At 49.3% G+C, this 19484-nt stretch overlaps 1 protein-coding gene across 1 annotated transcript in view; it reads left to right on the top strand.

The window, feature by feature from the left end:
- Nucleotides 1-18822, top strand: part of SCAP (SREBF chaperone) — a 33337-nt gene extending 14515 nt beyond the window's left edge. The window contains exons 10-21 of the mRNA XM_087946665.1: nucleotides 517-735; nucleotides 1589-2007; nucleotides 2951-3145; nucleotides 4202-4403; nucleotides 5879-5994; nucleotides 7413-7938; nucleotides 9258-9334; nucleotides 10719-10810; nucleotides 12098-12264; nucleotides 13952-14032; nucleotides 14984-15190; nucleotides 16514-18822. Coding sequence (XP_087802791.1) covers nucleotides 517-735; nucleotides 1589-2007; nucleotides 2951-3145; nucleotides 4202-4403; nucleotides 5879-5994; nucleotides 7413-7938; nucleotides 9258-9334; nucleotides 10719-10810; nucleotides 12098-12264; nucleotides 13952-14032; nucleotides 14984-15190; nucleotides 16514-16759 — 2547 coding nt within the window. The 3' untranslated portion in view covers nucleotides 16760-18822. The remainder of the gene's footprint in view (nucleotides 1-516; nucleotides 736-1588; nucleotides 2008-2950; nucleotides 3146-4201; nucleotides 4404-5878; nucleotides 5995-7412; nucleotides 7939-9257; nucleotides 9335-10718; nucleotides 10811-12097; nucleotides 12265-13951; nucleotides 14033-14983; nucleotides 15191-16513) is intronic.
- The last annotated feature ends 662 nt before the right edge of the window (nucleotides 18823-19484 follow it).

Below are 19484 nucleotides of genomic sequence, written 5' to 3'. Positions count from 1 at the left end.
TAATACCGCTTTAAAAGGCCTTGGTATAAGGCAGGGATCAGCAAACTGCGGTTCTGGAGCCGCGTGTGGCTCTTTCCTCCCTCTGCTGCGGCTCCCTGCCGCCTGTCGGCTCCACGATTGATAGGGCTTTCGGTTAGGACAGGGAGAGGAAAAAGGACGCCGTGCTAGGAGGAGACTCTATGGTGGGGAACTGCCATAGAGTCTGGTCAGCTCCAGGATTGAATTGCGGGGGCTTCCGGTTAGGATCTTTGTGGCTCTTTCAGTGTTTTTTAAGGTTGCCGAAGACCAGTTGTCTGAAAGGATGTAAGGTCTCCTGCTCGAGCAGGGGGTTGGACTGGATGACCTCCAAGGTCCCTTCCAACTCTTGTGGTTCTGAAAGGGTCTCCTGCTCGAGCAGGGGGTTGGACTGGATGACCTCCAGGGTCCCTTCTAACTGGTGTCGTTCCTCCCCGAGGAGAGAGAGAGAGAGACTCCCGAATTCTAACCCATTCGTGGGTTTTTTCTTCCCTTTGTCAGCTGGCTGATCTCAACAAGCGTCCCCCCGCCGAAGCCTGCCTCCCGCCCCCCAAACCCGGTGCCCGGGGCCCACGGTACGAACGCCAGCCGGCCATGCGCCCAGCTACCCTGCATACCATCAACCTCCAGACCTCCTCTCTCCGTAACCTCCGCCTCCCCAAGCGCCTGAGGGTGGTGTATTTCTTCGCACGGACCCGATTGGCCCAAAGAATCATCATGGTAAGACTTGGGGGAGTGTCGGTGATGCACACGATGGGACAGGACAAGGCTCGCAGCCCCCCACGGAGGCTTCTGCACGAGGGGTTGCTCGGCCATCGGGGGGGGGGTGTTTGCTGTCCGAGCCAGGAAAACGTGGTCGGAGGGCGTGGAAATGGAAGGAGATGGGTGTCAGGATTCCAGCGATTGCCCTAATTCAGTCAGGAGCCTCGAGCCAAGCTTCGAAAGAATCCAAAAGATTTATTGGGAGCAACATGTTGGCATCGACCCATATGAAGCCAGCTCTGCCACATGTAATTTACAGTCACTTGTGATCCATGTTTTCCCCCTTCCCCCCCCCGGGTGTGTCATCAATCACATTCTCCAATGAAGGATTTTCGAGGGCGGAAGGTCTGGTTCCCAGGCTACAATTGTAAGAGAAGCGTGGAACGTACCTCTGGCTTTCACCTGCCGGACTGCTCCTTCAGGTTCTCCCCACCCCTCCTGCTTATGGAAACTCGAAAACAGGCATAGGAATGCTTTACGAGTTGCCACTGGGGAGATGACGGGCTGTGGCTGATCAAAGATAATGAGGGATGTCCCTCGGCGTGCAGGTAGATTTGGACAGTTCGTTTGAAGGAGAGATCAGAGCGCCTCGGGTCCGAAACAGTCTCGGGTCAGCTCCTGGACCCCTTCCAATTCTGAGAGTCTATGATTCTGTAAGGGTCTCTTGCTCCAGCAGGGGGTTGGAGTAGATGACCTCCAAGGTCCCTTCCAGCTCTCTTCTTCTATTAGGGTTTCTGGCCCTGAGCAGGGGGTTGGTCTAGATGACCTCTTGAAGGGATTGCTATAAAACGTGTCTCCCCCCCCCCTGCAGACCGGGACGGTGGTCTGGATTGGCATCTTGGTTTACACCGATCCGGCGGGCTTCCGCCTCTACCTGGCTTCCCACGTCGCGGAGCAGAGCGAAGCTGGGCTGCCGGTGCTGCCGGGCGCCGGGGAGGTCCTGCCGACGGGCGCCGATGCCAAATTGTCCCTCTCGGTCTTCTCGGCCGATCCCGGGCGGTCCCCCTCGCCACCGCTGCTCGCAGAAAACCAGACGTCAGAGTCTTCACACCATCCGGAGGCGGAGCGCCCTGCCGAGGAGCCGAGGAACGCCAGGAGCAGGGGGCATCCGGAGGTGGGCTCCACGGCGGAAGTGACGTGGGGCGCCGAAGACGAAGAGCTCTGGAGGAAACTCTCCTTTCGCCACTGGCCCTCGCTCTTCAGCTACTACAACGTCACCCTGGCCAAACGGTGGGTTCGGGGTCCTTGGGGCTCTCTGAGCTAGGTGGGTTTTCTTGCAGACGTTTCATGATCCTACTAGGTAGCATCATCAGTGCTAGAAGGGAGGAGGAAGGAAGGAAGGAAGGAAGGAAGGAAGGAAGGAAGGAAGGAAGGAACTGTGAAGTCCTTGGTGCTCTCTCAGCTGGGTGGTTTTATTGCAGATGTTTCATGACCCAACTAGGGAACAACAGAAGGTAGTAGGGTTTGTGGTGGTGGTGGTGGTGGAGGAGGAGGAGGAGGAGGAGGAGGAGGAGGAGGAGGAGGAGGAGGAGGAAGAAGAAAAGTATTGTGGGGACGCCAGTGCTATCTGAGCTTAGTTGTTGTCTTTTAGATGTTTCATTACCCAGCCAGGGGACATCATCAGCGTTAGAAGGCGTGGGGTTTGCTCTTATGTTTATATAGTAATTGCTTGCCCTGACCATTGGTGGGAAATGTCCTTGTTGGTCCCTTCGTTAGCTGCTACTCTATGGTGGGGATGATTGCTGGCAACCTCAACTCACCTGAGAATTCTGGGAGTTGAAGTCCGTACTTCTCCAGATTCCCACAGTGGACCAACCCTGCGCTAAATCTCAGGAAATGGAGAGGGGCCAGCGCAGGTCCCAAGCCGCCCAAACGGCTGCCATTTCCAAGCAATTTATGCCACTTTTTGGATCTCACGCTCACCGAGAATTCCCAGCTCTTGGATGTGTTAACGTTCTCCTGAATTCAGGACCGTGGCTGTTCCAGCGGCTCTGCCAGACGGGTGAAGAGCTCTGATCGAAGACGGCGATGATCACCTTGGGGTGTTGAGTTCCTGTCGTCTGCCTCCCGGAATTCTTTTGGAGGGGTTGAGTTTCTGCAGTCTGCCTCTTTTGGGTGTCTCTTCTGATTCTTTTGGGTGTCTTCTTCTCCAATCGTTCTTCTCTTTCTCCAGGTACATTAGTATCCTTCCAGTCATCCCTGTCACCCTCTACCTGGAGCCCCAAGAGGCTTTGGAGGCACGCCATCCGCACGAAGCCAATCGGTATCAGTCCTCCTTCTCGTTGGGCATCGTGAAAGCGGAGCAGGCAGGCCAGCTGTCAGAAGAGAAGCCCAAGGGACACAGCCCGCAAGATGTCACCCTCTATAAGTGAGTGAGACCCGCAGCAGTGTCCCGGTTAGTCCTGGACGACACCAATCATAGGGCGTTCAGCTTCCACTAAACGTGCCGTACGGAGTTCCCAACGCTCCTCCGTGGTTTCAATCTGACCACCGCCACCACCAACAGGTTCCCCGTTGCTCTGGCATCTCCCGGATATAGGCAACAGGGATGACATTAGCCCCGGGACACTGCAACTGTTGTAAGTGCGAGCCAGTTGATGAGTGTCCGGAGTTTGATCACATTGTCAACTCAAGAAGTGAGAGGAGCTGAATGTCAACTCATAAAACATTCCTATGCCTGTTTTAGCAGTTGCCATAAAGAAAAAAAAGGGAGTGGGGAGAGGAAGGAAATCTGGAAGAGCAGTGCAGCAGTTTGAAATCGAAAGTACATTCCAACTCTTATCTTTAAAAGACTGTAACTAAACTACCAGAGCTTTTGCCCTCGAATATATTTAATTGGAGAACTTGAATCATGACACACAGCCCGTATTTGGAGAATGTGATTGATGACACCCAGCCCAATTGGAGAATCTGGTTTATGAGACCCCCGGAGGGGAGGGGGGGAAACAGGGTCACAGGGGACTGTATATTACGTAGGCCAGAGTTGGCTTCACACAGGGCTGTGCCAGTATGTCGCCTCTAATGCATCCTTTGAAGTTTCTTGAAGTTTGGCTCCAGAATCATGATTTAATTAGGGCAATTGCTGGAATCCTGACACACATAACCGTAGGGATGTTGCGGCGGGCGTGTAAGTGTGCCAAACGGACGCGAATTGCTTTTTTTCAGTCACTAAATGAATGGCTGTAAGTCAGAGGACTACTTGTATCTGAGCCACCTTCTCCTCACCTGAAGTCAGTGGTGAAATGCTACCGGTTCGCCTGAACCAGTAGTAAAAAGAAAAAAAAGAAAGAAAGCTCTTGACAATCAGCTGAGAGGATAACAAAGAAAAAGGCTCAGGAAACTGGTAGAATCCTACTGTGATCTTTGGCATACGGAGGAAAAAGGTCTCCAGGTTTCTCCATGCCTTCTCCTTGTCTTTTTCCAGGGTGGCTGCCCTCGGCCTGGCATCTGGCATTCTTTTGGTCCTTCTCCTCTTTTGTCTCTACAAAGTCTTGTGCCCCAAGAATTATGGGCAAAGCGGGCTTTCCCACAGTCGGCGGCGAAGAGGGGACCTCCCCTGCGATGACTACGGATATTCGCCTCCCGAAACGGAGATCATCCCCCTCGTCCTCCGAGGCCACCTCATGGTGAGAGTTTCATTGGGCCTGTGGAGCTGGTGACCCTAAAGTCAAAGGGGTATTCTTATTGACTCCCAACAGCTGAGGCCTTCTTTCTTAGGATTTTTTTTCTTGAAGAGGTTTCGCTTCTCATCCGGAGAAGCTTCCTCCATTCTGACTAACAGTTCAGTTCTTCATTCGGAAAGGAAGGAAGCTTCTCGGATGAGAAGGGAAAACCACTTCAAGGAAAATCAGTTGCTTTTAATCACCTTTGGGAGGTTCCCTGAACGTTCTTGATTGGGTCTATCAAGCTTGAAGACTGGGGATAGGAATGGAGAGGGGCTGGCAGGGTGGAAGGTGAAAAGAAGCGAGGAGGGGGATGCGGAAAGGGAAACCGCTTTGGAGCATGTCAGGTGCGAGCAGCCGGAGGCGCTCTAGTGGCAATAATGGTTTTATTACGGTCACAGACCAAGTTTACAAATAAGAAGCATAAATCAAATCATCAAATAAATAAAATAACATAAAACATGACTAAAATAAAATATAAAATAAAAGCATACACTTGAATGAAGTAGAATAAAACAATATGAAATATAAAATAAAATATACATTTGAATAAAATAGAAGAAAATGATATTATAAAATATAAAATAAAAGTATACTTGAATAAAATAGAAGAAAAGGGTATTATAAAATATAAAATAAAAGTATACATTTGAGTAAAATAGAAGAAAAGGCGAAAATAGAAGAAGAAAAAATAATATAATAAAATAAAGTGCATATTAAAATAAAAATAAACAGTACTGTTAATATTAAGATTAAGATGTGTAAAAGGTGAAAAGGAACAAAAATTATTGGAAAAATAAAGAAAGAAAATGAACAAAGATGTCATTTAAAATACATAATAAAATGTATTTATTTTAAATATATTTAAAATAAAATAAAAATAAAATAGAATAAAAGAATATTATGAAAATAACAGAATAAAATATAAAATTGAACAATAAAACAAAAATAAAACAATAAAATAATATAAAACATAAAATAGAATAAAATAACATAATGAAAATAAAATACAATAAATACAATAATAAAATAATATAAAATAAGCTAGAATAACAAAACAAAAATCAAATAGAAGAATAAAAGAATAGAAAATATGGAATCAAGTAGAAAAATAAAGTGATAGAAAATACAAAATAAAATAAAAATAGTAAAATGAATAGAAAAATAAAGTGAACTAAAATAACAAAAACAATAAAATAAAAGGGCAAGCTCATACAGCTAACCTGTGACTTACAACAGTTCGTTTAGCGACCGCTTGAAGTGAACAACAGCACCTGAAGAAAGTGACATACCATTGTTATTCAAACTTTTTAACAACTGCGGTTGAGTTCCCGTCCTTAGCTCCAGCTCCTGCCGAGGACCCTTTCAACCCGGGCGCCCCTCGGTGCTTCTGAGCCAAGCGCAACCACCTCTTGCCAACGTCTTGCCCTTTTTTGCAGGACATCGAATGCCTGGCTAGCGATGGGATGCTGTTGGTCAGTTGCTGCCTGGTGGGCCAGATCCGGGTGTGGGACGCGCAGACAGGCGACTGCCTGATGGTCATTCCTAAGCAATGGTGAGTCCCGCAACGGTGGCCTCAGATTTCGGGGGTCCCAGCCCAGTTGTTCTCCCTCAACTTCAGCCCTACGTTTCTCCCTCAAAACAAGTGTGCATTGCGCCGTTCCCCACAATCCGCCGCACGGCATGGACCTTCAGGCGTGATTCTTTTCGAACATGCACCTTTTTTGTGCAGCCCCTGAAAAATCACACGAGAACGGAGCGTGCTTTCGAGAATCGTTTTTTGTCACATGTTGCCGACAAAATGTCCCACGTCAGCTTTGATGTGCGTGTCACAGGCTTGCCGTCGCTGGCTTAATGCAGAGAAGCAATGTTGGTTGGACAAATGTTCCCACAAGGTCTTTCTCCACATAACGGGTAGTCCTCGATTTATGATGCTTCATTTAGTGACTGTTGGAAGACAACAGCACTGAAAAAAGCGACATGATCATTTTTCACACAATTGACAGTTTCATCATCAAAATTCAGGCGCTTGGCAACTAGCTTGTATTTACGGCATCCCGGAGTCCTGCGATCCCCTTTTGCGACCTTCCAATAAAAGCAGGAATCCAGATTCACTTAACAACCATGTTAGTAACTTTAAACCCTGCAAGAGATTCCCTTAAACAGCTTCGTAAAATGGGGATGAAAATTCACTTAACCTGTCCACGTAGCCCCAACAATTTTTGGCTCCGTTGTGGTTGTAAATCAAGGACTACTTTACAGGGCAGATGTGCTAGTGGAATAACTGATAGATAATGTTGTACGGGACAAGGTGCAAGCAAAGGCAACACGCTGTTTAGAGGGATGGTGGCGGCATTGCGACTCGTCCTATCTATTTGTCCGTCTTTGTGGGCTCTGGATGCACCAACGCTGGAAGTGTTTAATAAAAGATTGGAAGGTCTCCTGCTTGCACAGGGCGTTGGACTAGATGACCTCCAATGTCCCTTTTGACACTGTTATTCTAAGATTTTGGAAGGATCTCTTGCTTGAGCAGGGGGTTGGACTAGATGACCTTCCAAATCTGTGATACTATTATTCTGGAAGGATCTCCTGTTGTCGCAGCGGGTTGAACTAGAAGATCTTCGAGGTTCCTTCCAACTCTGTCATTCTATGATTCCAGAAGGGTCTCCTGCTCAATCGGGGTTGGACTAGATGACCTCTGAGGTCCCTTTCAACTATTATTCTATTATTCTGGAAGGAACTCCTGCTTTCGCAGGGGGTTGGGCCAGATGACCTCCGAGGTCCTTTCTGGCTCTGTCCTTCGACGATTCTGTAAGGGTCTCCTGCTGCAGCAGGGGGCTGGACTAGAAGATCTCCCAGGTCCCTTCCCTCATTCTGTGACACCACATGGGATCTCCTGCCAGAGCAGGGGGAATCGGACTAAATGACCTCTAAAGCCCCTCCCCACTCTTTCTCCTTCTGCTTCTTTTTCAGCTTGCCCCGGGATAACAGTAGCAGCCTCCCGGATTTCCAGGATTGTTGGGATTACAGTCCCGACGGGCGCAGCGTTCCGGAAGACTCCTGGGACGGTAGCCCTCCGTTCTGTCGCACCCGCAGCCCCCCACCGCCCCTGCTCTTCAGCGACCAACCGGATCTCTCTTCCCTGATCGATACAAATTTTTCAGAGCAACGCCCACGCGGAGCCCCAGGACCGCGCCTCCGTAGCATCGGGGGACGGCCGGACGGCTATGACTTTGGCAGCCTGGTGGGAAGGGCATGCGAGCATGGAGCCCTGAACTGCACGGCGTTCTCCCGCGTCTCGGCTGTTGCGAAGCCCCGTGTTGGCGAGGACCCCGAATGCCTCCCACAACGGGGCAGCTTGGCGGCCAACGAGCCCACCGGGGTCCCCGGGAAAAACCCCGCTCCAATTTCCTGGCAGGGCGATGTGGACAGCTCGGTCTGGAGTTTAGAACTGCAAGGGAATCTCATCGCGGCCGGCCGGAGCAACGGGAGGCTGGAGGTAAGGGGAGTCTTCGCTTTACAACGGTTTCATTTAGTGTCCGACATGACCCTGGCCTTGAAAAAAAAAGGGACTTCGGGCCGGTTTTTCTGCCTTAACGATTGTCAGATCGAATTTTGGAAGGTTGGCTCACGACTTGTATTTATGACGGTCCTAACGGAATGCCCCATTGACCTGGGATGCCAGGTTCACTTAACGACTATGTTCCTCGCTTCATGAATGCAGCGATTCACTTAATGGGAAGCAACAGGCATTACAATAGCCGATGTTTCACTTAACCCCATAAAGGATGTGCTGGGAGGCGGGCTGTAGGATAGTCCTCAACTTACGATGGTTCGCTTAGCAACCACTTGAAGTTGCAAACGGCCCTGGAAAAAGGGTCTCCGGACCGTTTTTCCACACTTAATGACCTTGTGGTATTCCACCAAGGTCACATGATTGAAATTCAGACCTTTGGCCACTGACTCGTATTTATGACAGTTGCCATATCCCTGGGTCACGTGCTCCCCTTTTGCAACATTCTGACAAACCGGGGAGCCAGATTCACTTAACAACCAGGTTGCTGATTAAACCCCTGCAGAGATTCTCTTAACAGCGGTATCATAAAATGAGACAAAATTCATTTAACCGTTCACTTAGCAGCCGAAATGTTGATCGTCCGCGTAAGTTGAGGCCCGCCTGTTCTTAACAGTAAAAGGAGAGTTTTTGAAGTGGTTAGCTCACTTAAGAATCTGACTTAACGACCGCCCCGATTCACTTAAAGACGGTGGCAAGAAAGTTGGTCATCTGGGATGAAAGTCACTGAACTGTCTCGCTTAGCAACAGAATTTTTTGGGGAGGTCAGTTGTGGCCACTGGTTGAGGGCGACCTGCAGTTGGTTCTCGGGTGTGGGTGACACCCCAATGGCGGTGTGTCGCTTTTGACATGCATGTCATATGTTCCGCTGTCGTCCCAAAGAAAGGAAGGAAACTTCGTGAACTCCCCGCCGTCCTTCCCATCGATGGGACTGATGACCGTTTCCCCCCCTTAATGACCATCGCTGCGCATAGGATCAAACCCTGGACTCGTCTTTATGACAGCCGCAGTGTCCTGGGGGGAGGAGGGGGAGGGTCGCACTATCCCCGCTTTGGTGAGCTTCCGACGAGCCGGATTCGCTTAACGCCGGTGCCGCTCGCATAGCCTCACTGCACAACGGTTTGCCAATATGGTCGTCAAAGGAGGGCAAAAATTCACTTTACGACCATCGGGCGCCCTGGTCCTCTCTAGTCCTGCCCCCCCCACAAATATTTTGGGGTGGGAACTCCCATTCTCTTCTGCAGGTGTGGGACGCTATTGAGGGGACCCTCCAGTGCAGCCGTGAAGACGGGGCGTCCGGCATCACCTCCCTCGTCTTTTGAGTGACAGGTATGGATTTCAGGGTCCTGGAAGGGGGGGGGGGAAGGGTGTTTTTCTTGCCCAGACGTCTCACAACCTGACTAGGGAACAGCATCCAGTGCTCTAGAAGGGAGCGGGGTTTGGTTACTGTTTATAGGCAGTATAATGTCACTCCCTTCTGGCACTGATGATGTTACCTGGTCGGGTCGCGAGATGCGAACCATCCAGTTCAGAGAGCACCAAGGACCCCACAGTCCTTCCTCCTCCTTCCTTCTCTTCCTCCTCCTTTTTTTCCTCCCCTTCCTTTTCCTCCTTCTCTTTCTTCTCTCCCTCCTGCTCCTCTTCTCCTCTTCCTCTTTTCCTCCTCTTCCTCTCCTCCTCCTTCCTTTTCCTCTTTCTCTCCCTCCTCCCCAATCTCTGATCCTTTTTCCTCCTCTTCCTCCTCTTCCTCCTGCTCCTCTTCCTCTTCCTCCTCCTCTTCCTTCTCTCTCCCTCCTCCCCAATCTCTGATCATTTTTTCCTCCTCCTCCCTTTTCCTCCTTCTTTCTTCTCTCCCTCCTGCTCCTCTTCTCCTCTTCCTCTTTTCCTCCTCTTCTCCTTCCTTTTCCTCTTTCTCGCCCTCCTCTGATCTCTTACTCCTTCTTTTCTCCTCCTCCTTTCCCTCTTTTTCCTCTTTCTCCTCTGATTTCTCCTCTTCTTTTTCCTCCTCTTCTTCCTCCTCTTCCTCCTCCTCCTCTTCCTTTCCCCCTTTTCTTCCTTTTCCTCCTCCTTTTCCTCTTTTTCTTCTCCTACACTCCCTCCTCCTTCTCGGATTCCTCTTCCTTCACTTCCTCCTCTTTTCCTCCTCCTCTTCCTTCCCTTCCTCTTCCTCTCTTCTCCTCCTCTCCTTCCTCCTCCTCCTCCTCTCTTCCTCCTTTTTTTCCTTCTTTCCTTCCTCCTCTTCCTTGTCTCCCTCCTTCTGCTGCTCCTCTTCCTCCTTCTCTTCCTTTTTCTCTTTCTCTTTCTCTTCTTCCTCCTCCTTCTCTTCCTCCTCTTCCTCTTCTCTTGCTCTCCCTCCTCCTCATCTCTTCTCCTCTTCCTCCTCCTCTTCCTTTTCCTCCTCTTTTTTCTCCTCTGCGCTCCCTCCTTCTCTGATTCCTCTTCATTCTTTTTCCTCCCCTTCCTCTTCCTCCTCTTCCTCTTTCCTGTTCTTCCTCATCTTCTCTTTCTTTTCCTCCTTCTTTTCCTCTTCCTTTTTCCCCTCTTTTTCTTCTCCTGCACTCTCATCCTTCTCTTCCTCCTCTTCCACTGCCGCTGCCTCCTCGCTTCCCCAAACTCCACTCCTTCCTATCCCCGAATGATTTTCTTTTTAAAAATTAAATTTCAGATTTCATTTGAATTTTATTTGTAACCTTTTGTGTTTCCCCTCGGAGCAGGATTGTGGCTGCCAGGCTAAACGGCTCCCTCGATTTTTATTCTCTCAGGACCCCCCTGTCCATGCCGCTCTCTCCCTTCCAGGGTAAGTGGAAGCCCACCCCTCTCCAAGCAGGGGATTCTGGGAGTTGGAGTTCTTCCCCTCTTAAAGCAAGTTGGCTGGGGAGGTGTTTACCCCTCTCCTCTCCTCCGTTCCTAAATCCTCCTGGTCTTAAATCAAGGTTTGCTATGTAACCCTCATCCCAGGGCTTAGCAAAATGTATTCCAGATGTGCAAAACACCAAAATTAGTGCATTCCCAGGTGTCCTTGCACACTGGCTGTGAAAGCAACAATGTCTGTTCACTCTTTTCTTTCTTTTCTCTTGTTCTTTCTTTCTCTCTCTCTTTCTTTCCCTTTCTCCTTTTCTTTTCTCTGCTTCTCTCTTTTTCATTCTTTCTCATTTTCTCTGTTTCTACTTTTCTCTCTTTCCCTTTTTCTCATGTTCTCTGCCTTATCTTTAACTTTTTTCTTTCTCTCCTCTGTTTCCCTTTCTCTCTCTCCTTTTCTCTGCTTCTCTCTTTTTCATTCTTTCTTGTTTTCTCTGTTTCTTCTTTCTCTTTCTCCTTTTTTCTTTCTTTCTTTTTCTCTTTTCCTTTCTCTCACTCTATCCCTCTGTGCCTTATCTTTATCTTTTTTTCTTTCTTGCTTTCTCTTCTCTCTTTCCCTTTCTCTCTCTTGTTTTCTCTGTTTCTATATTTTTCATTCTTTCTTGTTTTTTCTACCTGTTTCTCTCTTCTCTCTGTCTCTTTCTCCTTTATTTTCCTCCTTTTCTTTTTCTTTTTCACTTTCTCTGTTCTTTCCTTTTCTCTCTCTCCCCCTCTGCCATCTTTATCTTTTTTCTTTCTCGTTTCTTTCTTTCTCTTTCTCCTTTTCTGTTTCTATCTTTTTCATTCTTTCTCATTTTCTGTTTCTCTCTTTTATCTGTCTTTTCCTCCTTTCCTTCCTCCCTTTTTCTTTTTCTCTTTCTGTTCTCTTTCCTTTTCTCTCTTTTTCCTCTCTCTTATCTTTATCTTTTTTCTTTCTCACTTCTTCTCTCTTTCCCTTTCTCCTTTTCTCTGTTTCTGTTTTTCTTTTTCATTCTCATTTTCTGTTTCTCTCTTTTCCCTGTCTTTTTCTCCTTTCCTTCCTGTTTCTTTTTTCTTTCCTTTTCCCTCACCCTTTTCCTCTCTGCCTTATCTTTCTCTTTTTTTCTTTCTCTCCTTTCTCTCTTTCTTCCTTTCTCTCCTTTTCTCTGCTTTTTTTCTTTTTATTCTTTCTCATTTTCTCATTTACTTTTCTCTCTTTTTCTGTCTCCTTCCTTCTTTTCTTCCCTCTCTTTCTCTCTCTTTCCAGCCACGCCAGGCAGGAACAGCCTCCCGTCACCGCCGGTCTACAGCCCCAATGACCTCCTCAGCTGCCAGCTGACTCACACAGTGACCTGCGCTCACCAAAAGCCCATCACCACCCTGAAGGCTGCGGCCGGCCGGCTAGTGACCGGCAGCCAGGACCACACACTACGAGTAAGGAAGGCTTCGGGGGCAGAGGTTGGACCTTACCGGGCAAGGTTCCCACCCTTCTAGGCGGGGCCCATGCATCCAGGTTTTCCTGGGGCAGTGGTGGGATGCTACCGGTTCGGACCAGTTTGGCCAAACCGGTAGTAAAAAAAAAAAGTCTCCGATGATATGCTGAACAAAAACTCTGCACTGGTGACAGGAAGGGCATCTGGCCAGTAAATACTCTGCTAGCTTCATTCATTATTGCCCCGACTGAATGGGACAACTGAATGGAGCAAGGGATTATGGGGTCGTTAAATGAAGATGATGATGATGATTTAAATGGATAAATGTATAACAAACAGATCATTGTGGTATTTATCCTATAAGGTTTAGGTGGATGAATTTTCAAGGTCAATTTCCCTTTCCAGCTTTCTTCTTCTATAAGGGTCTCCTGCTTGAGCGGGGGTTGGTCTAGTCCAGTGGTTGCCAACCGGCCGGCCAGGCCATGAGAAAATTTTGGTGGGCTGCAGAGTAATCTCACCCCCAGAGCACCCCCCCCCCCAAAGCAATTAATCCAGGCTGCGCAGAAACACAAGGCTGCACCGCCTATATGGCCCGCAGGGAACCCTCCCCACCCACTCACTCCTTACCCAGTAAACTTGCCTGTTAAATTGCTATTTTCCCTTTTTCTGACCATCAGCTGTTCTGCTGTGCCGGGAGATTTAGATTAGCTAGGAAGCAGGAAATGGTTGCATTTCTTGCTTTCCAGCTAGTCTTTAGATCTTCGGCTCAGCACAGCCGTACCTCCCTGAGGACTGAAGGTTTGCTTGCAAGCAAATTCAGTGCAGACTCATGGCAAGCAAATTTGAGAGGCTGAGCTAGCCGATGGCAGATAGATAGATCACTGAATGATTCTGTGAGCAACTCCGTCTGCCTGCTTTGCCTAATTTTGGGTAAAAGTTGCTCTTTTTTTAAATAAAAAAATTCAATATTTACATGCATGGTGTGTTGTGAGTTAATTTTGTGAATTCGCTTGCTAGCAAATTTTATGTGACAGACTGAGCTAGCCAATGGCATATAGATAGATTTCTGAATGAATCTGTGATTCTGTGAGCAACTCAATCTGCCTGCTTTGCTTGATTTTGGGTAAAAGTTGCTCTTTTATATAAAAAAAAATCAATATTTATATAAATATTGATAATATTTACATACAAGCCATGCCCAGCCAGTCACATGACCACCAAGCCACACCCACAAATTAGGTCACACCCACAGAACCGGTTAGTGGTCCCTGGGATCTAAAATTATGAGTTTGGTGGTCCTTCAGGTCCAAAAGGTTGGTGACCCCTGGTCCAGAGGACCTCCAAGGTCCCTTCCAACTCTGTCATTCTATAAGTGGTGTGGTGCCTATAGGTGGAGCTCTCACTTCCCAATCCGGAGGCTGTGAGTTTGATCCTAGGTAGAGGCTGATATTTCTGTCTCTCTGGGCACAATGAGAATATATCTGGCTGAACAAAAACTCCACACTGGTGACAGGAAGGACATCCGGCCATTAAAAACACTCGGCTCTATTCAGTTGGCCAGACTCCACCCCGAAAGGGATTATGGGGTCCTTTAAATGACTGGCAGGTCCTTCTCAAGAGGGGCAAACCAGGAAAGGAGCGATGGGCCTGTGGGGGGCCTTGGCTCAGCGCTATTGTTTTCTGTCTAGGTATATCGTCTAGAAGATTCCTGTTGTCTCTTCACCCTACAAGGCCACTCGGGTGCCATCACTGCCGTCTACATTGACCAGGTAGGGATGATCGAATAATCGAGGGGGACAAGCTGCCAGCCCAACCAGTAGAAGAAGGGATTGGCGTATGAAGGGCATTGAGCGGCATTGTGCAACGGGGTTGGTCTACATGACCTCCGAGGTTCCCTTCCGAGCTCTGTTGTGATGAAATCAGAGGGCGTCCTCGGGGATACCGGATCATCTTGGCTCTCAGCCATGTCCCAACATTGGAGGTTTTCATGAAGCCATTTGTTTGAAATGCTAGAGCACAGGGTTGGATTAGATGACCTCTGAGGCTCCTTCCATCTCTGCTCATTCCTCTCTTCTTCCCTCCCTCCCTCCTTCCCTCCTTCCTTCCTCTCATCTTCCTCCCTTCATCCCTTCTCTGTTCCTTCCATTGTCCTTTTTCCTTCCTTCCTTTCTCCCTCCCTCCCTCCTACATTCTCTTTATTTTCCTTCCCCCTCCCTCCCTCTCATCTCCCTCCACTTATTCCTTCCATTTTCTTCTTCCCTCCCTCACTCCTTTTTCCCTCTCCTTCATTCCCTTTGTTTTCCTTCCTTTTCCCTCCCCCTCTCATCTTCCTTTTCCCTCTCTCCTTCATTCCCTTTATTTTCCTCCGCCTTTTCTCCCTCCTTACTTCCTCTCATCTCCCTCTCTTCTTTGTTCCTTCCATTGTCCTTTTTCCTTCTTTCCTTTCTCCCTCCTTTATTTTCCTTTATGTATTCCTTTATTTTCCTTCCTTTCCCCTCCCTCTCATCATCTCCCTACCTTCGTTCCTTCCATTTTCCTCCTCCCTCCCTCCTCCCTTGCTTCCTTCCTCCCTCTCATCTCCCTCCCTCCTCCCTCCCTCCCTCCTTCCATCCATCCATCCATCCATCCATCCATCCATCCATCCATCCCTGTAACCTCACCCTCCCTGGGTCGAGGCCGCAAAGAGACCTGTTCCTCTTTGTTGCCCCTCCCCGCTCCAGACCATGGTGCTGGCGAGTGGGGGCCAGGATGGTGCCATCTGCCTCTGGGACGTCCTGACGGGCAGCCGCGTGAACCACATCTGCGCCCATCGGGGTGATGTCACCTCCCTGACCTGTACCACCTCGTGTGTCATCAGCAGTGGCCTGGACGACGTCATCAGCATCTGGGACCGGGCCTCGGGGATCAAACATTATTCCATTCAGCAGGTGGATGTCAACTCATAAAACGTTTTATAGTTGCCAACAGAAAGGGGGGAGGAGAAAGGAATTTGAAAGGGCCGTGCAGCAGTTTGGAATCGAAAGTGCATTCCATTTGTATCTTGCAAAGATGATAACTAGGCGACTGGAGTTTCTGCCGTGAAAATGTCTAATTGGAGAACATGATTGATGACTCTTGGCTAGGGATGTGTTTCGATTGGAGAATATGATTTGTGATACACCCAGAGGGGTGGAGGTGGGGGATACCAGGGTCAAGGGTGACAGTGAATTGCGTGTACCCAACACCCAGGCAGTGCCGGACATGTTCACTCCCAATAAATCCTTTGTCGTTTTGGGAGCCTCTGGGATGTGCTTCCGAAGACTCCGCTGTGCTGGGGTGTCAAACTCAATTTCATTTGAGGGCCACATCAGGGTTGTCTTTGAACTTGGGGGAGGGCTGAGGGGGTGCATAGCCTGGCTCAGCGTAGCCAGCTTGATGTCACTCATTCCTCACCCCAGCCCACCACAGGTGCCCCCAACATGAGTGACATCAAGCTGGCCAGGCCAGGAATCCCTACTCTAGACGAGGTGGGTATCTGTCAGAGCGTTTCCAGCGTGACTACTATGGTGAGACAGCTCAGGAGCAAAACACAGCACACAAGAGACTTAAGACACCTTAACAGTGGATAAATATACAATGGTAGGCAAATACCTGACCAGCAATCAATCTTCTTAACTCTGCATGGAGGAACTCTACAGCGGAGACAGGATGCCCTCTAATGGCTGCCTTATATAAACACCTTTTAAAGGGGTAAAATCCTGTGGACTCACTAGTCTTAGAGTGACTCCTTAGTCTTAAAGGGGCAATGCTAAGGCCGATTCATCTTCATTGCATTAGCCTTACATTGCAACAGGTTTACATCTGGTCAGCTCCTGCCCACAGGATACTTAGATTTGCCCCACGTGGCCGCCCTGTAAAACAGCCGGCCCACGGTGCCTCTGCCAGCGGAAAGGGTCGCAAGCGGCCCTCCAGAGCTCCGTCTTCGCTGGCAGAGAGCTGCCGGAGGCCATCATGGCCGAAAACGGAGCCTGGTAGAGGCACCATGAGCAAGTCATTTGCTGTTTCCAGGTCAGCCATGCAGGGCAGATCTAAGCATCCCATGGGCCAGATTTGGCCCATAGGCCTTGAGTTTGATACCCCTGGTGTAGATCCTCTGAACATTGGAAGTGAGAAACATGGAGGTTTGACATCGCCTGCTGCTACCAAAGCCCATTCCTGTCGGCCAAGCCCCACTTCTGACCTTCCTTTTCCCCCCTTTGCTCTCTACACAGGACATGGGCTGTGGAGCCAGCCTGGGCGTGATCTCAGACAATTTGCTAGTCACTGGCGGTCAAGGCTGCGTCTCCTTCTGGGACATTGGCTACGGCGACCTGCTGCAGACGGTCTACCTGGGCAAGAGCAATGAGTCGCAGCCGGCCCGGCAAATCCTGGTGCTGGAGAACGCGGCCATTGTCTGCAACTTCGGCAGTGAACTCAACCTGGTTTACGTACCGTCAGTGCTCGAGAAGCGGGATTGAAAGGGTGGGAGGCAGAGGAAGAGAATCAAGAAGCCCCTAACCCATCCCGTCCCTTTGAACTGCTCCTGGACACCCAGCGATGCAGGGAAGATACTGGGCAGACTTTTCTGTCCCATGGAAGAACGGGAAGGAGGCCGATGTCGAATCTTCCAATTTTCTGGATTTGGGGCGAGGTGCGGCAAGAGGCCAGGGCCACCGTTCTGGAAGGGTTGTAGTGGATGGACACCGGGGAACAACAATTGGCGAGCCAGGCAGGAGAGTTTTCCACAACCCTGCGGCAGCGACGTTTCCTTTGCCGTCCATTTGGGTGGGTGCTGAATCTGGCCACACAGGAGCCCTCAAAAAAAATGGGCTGGGGGCAAGGAATGGGAGGGCTTCCCCAGTGCCCCCTTTGTCTCCTGAGCCATTTAATTGGGGTGGGGGTGGGGCTTCAAAATCTATGGAAATGAAACAAGCCAGATTGATTCCATCCACCGCAGGCCTCAGCCAGTGAGCTGCAGCAGGTGTGAAAAGATTGGGTGCAGTTACTCCCCGTTGTATTTATTTCTGCTGTACATAGTTATTTATTCCAGCACATGAGGGGGAGAGAATAGGAGATACGCTGCCTGCTGTAAAATGGTCATGAAAATGGGCTTGCTGGCTGCTGCAAGCCAAGGTTAAAGACCAGGGATGGGATGTCACTGATTCCCCTTTGCTTTGACATTAAACCTGCCCAGCGTGGACTTCAGGGCAGCTTTACAGGCTGTAGGCATGGCTGTGTTGTCATCCCCGCACCCCCGGTAAAGATAGAGTCCCAACCACGATTCAACTGAGTCATGGCGGTTTTCAGGGATCCAATCAGAGTGTTATTCAGCAGGTTTTGACCAGTTCTGGAGAACCAGTAGCGGAAATTTTGAGTAGTTTGGAGAACCGGTGGTAACCTTCCCCCTGGAGTGGGGTGGGAATGGAGATTTTGCAGTATCCTTCCCCTGCCACACCCACCAAGCCACGACCACAGAACCGGTAGTAAAAAAATTTGAATCCCACCACTGGATCTAATGTCTGCCTCGGACAGACATGCAGTTCCCGCGGTTCAGCATCATGTAGAGTTTTGTGTCCCGAAGACCCAAGAGGGCAAAGCATAAACTGGTTCGTCTGCTGAGCCGATGTGGGTGCCATGATGGGAAAATTAACTAGAACGGTGGGGAAAAGGGGGGGGGGAGATTTCAGTTGGTCAAAAAGACACGAGAAATGTTCGGGAAGTGCAGTTAGAATACGTGGTTTATTTCTTAATTTAAAGCCATTTGCATAGGAACTAGTTTATTTATAATTTAGGACCGCTGCTTGTAGGGTGGCATGCGCCTGCTCATCGGCAGGAGGCGGCTTGGGGGCTTGCCTGCTGAGGTTTGGCAGCCTTGCGCCCAAGGCCGGATGGGGTGGGGCATGGTAGAGCTAAACCATTCCCCAATGTTTCTTAACCATGGCCATTTCCAGACATGTAGACTTCTTGCAGCTAGTTGGGGTACAGGCGGTCCTCATCTTACGGCCACAACAGCCTGCCCACGTTCACTGTAAAATGGGCCAGCCTGCTGGCAGCATCCCGCAATCGTGTGACCAATTCCTGACATTTTTGTCAGTGGTTGTTAAAACACCACAACAATTATGTGAACCCATTGTTCACCTTGGCACAATTATGCTGAAAACTGGAAGTGGTTCCTATGGACAAAACTCTCGTAAATCGAGGTCAGGCAAACCATAGGGGGACAGGCTCGTAGGATGCTGCAAATATGGTCGTGGGTCTGAGTTGGTTGTAAGTCGTAACTCTTTACAGTTGCTAAGTACATGTATTCTGAATGAAGGCCACGCATCTCAAAGTGATGCGTGCAAATTGGGACAGATCGAGCCCCTCTTCCCAGCCCTGTCATCCCACATCCTGGCCACCCCCACCCACCCCCTGGTCCAACGCCCATATGATGCCTCCAGTGGCCTTAGCTCTGCTGTACCCTTTCGACTGTATGGTAGATGCTTTTATACACGATTGTGTTTTGTAACGTGTACAGGCACATTAAAGAGAATTAACTTCACGCTTCCTGTGGTTTTTGGGGGAGACTGGAAATACACTTTTCTGCCCTAGAGAAACCCTAACCCACAACCCCAGCTCCCTGCTGGGCCATGAGCCGTTCAGAATCGGGCCACAGAAGTGGACGAGCACAAGTGCGTACACCTGCTTGTGCAAGCAGTAGCAGCAGACACACAGACCTGTCGCTTGAGTGAGTAGAGCTGTAAACAGGGGCCGGTGAGGGGGGGGTACCCTTGCCTGCCACTCGTGTAGAACCATTCCCTCTTCCCGCCGTTCCACAAAGCCTGCAGAAAGATTGGGGAACTTGAGAGTGGAGGAAGAAACTACTGTAATGTTTTTAAAATGCCTTTCACACAGCGTTGTTGATGGCAAGGTGGAAGCGGGTGCGAGAAAGACGCGGCTCGCCTAGAAAGGCGGAATTCCAACTGCAAAGGATCATGGAAGCATTGAACCCTGAAGTAGTGTAATTCCCTTTTTAAAAAAAGAAATGTCAATACCCCGGTACTCGTGCTTAATTGGTTTTGGGAGGTGTGGCGAGCACTAAAATAAAATTGAATAGCAAACAAACCATGTGATTTATTATGTGACCTTTCATTTCAGCTGGGTAGGACTTCCTGTTTGTCCCTTTTCCTATGTCGGCAAGCTTCTGAGCATGGCCAACTTGCT

This window comes from Notechis scutatus, chromosome Z (genome assembly GCF_049901735.1).
Source record: "Notechis scutatus isolate UNSWTSFEM ecotype Mainland chromosome Z, rNotScu1.2, whole genome shotgun sequence".
NCBI classification, from domain to species: Eukaryota; Metazoa; Chordata; class Lepidosauria; order Squamata; family Elapidae; genus Notechis; species Notechis scutatus.
Note: the sequence above shows the minus strand (reverse complement) of the source record. Positions and strands in the feature narration are given on the sequence as shown.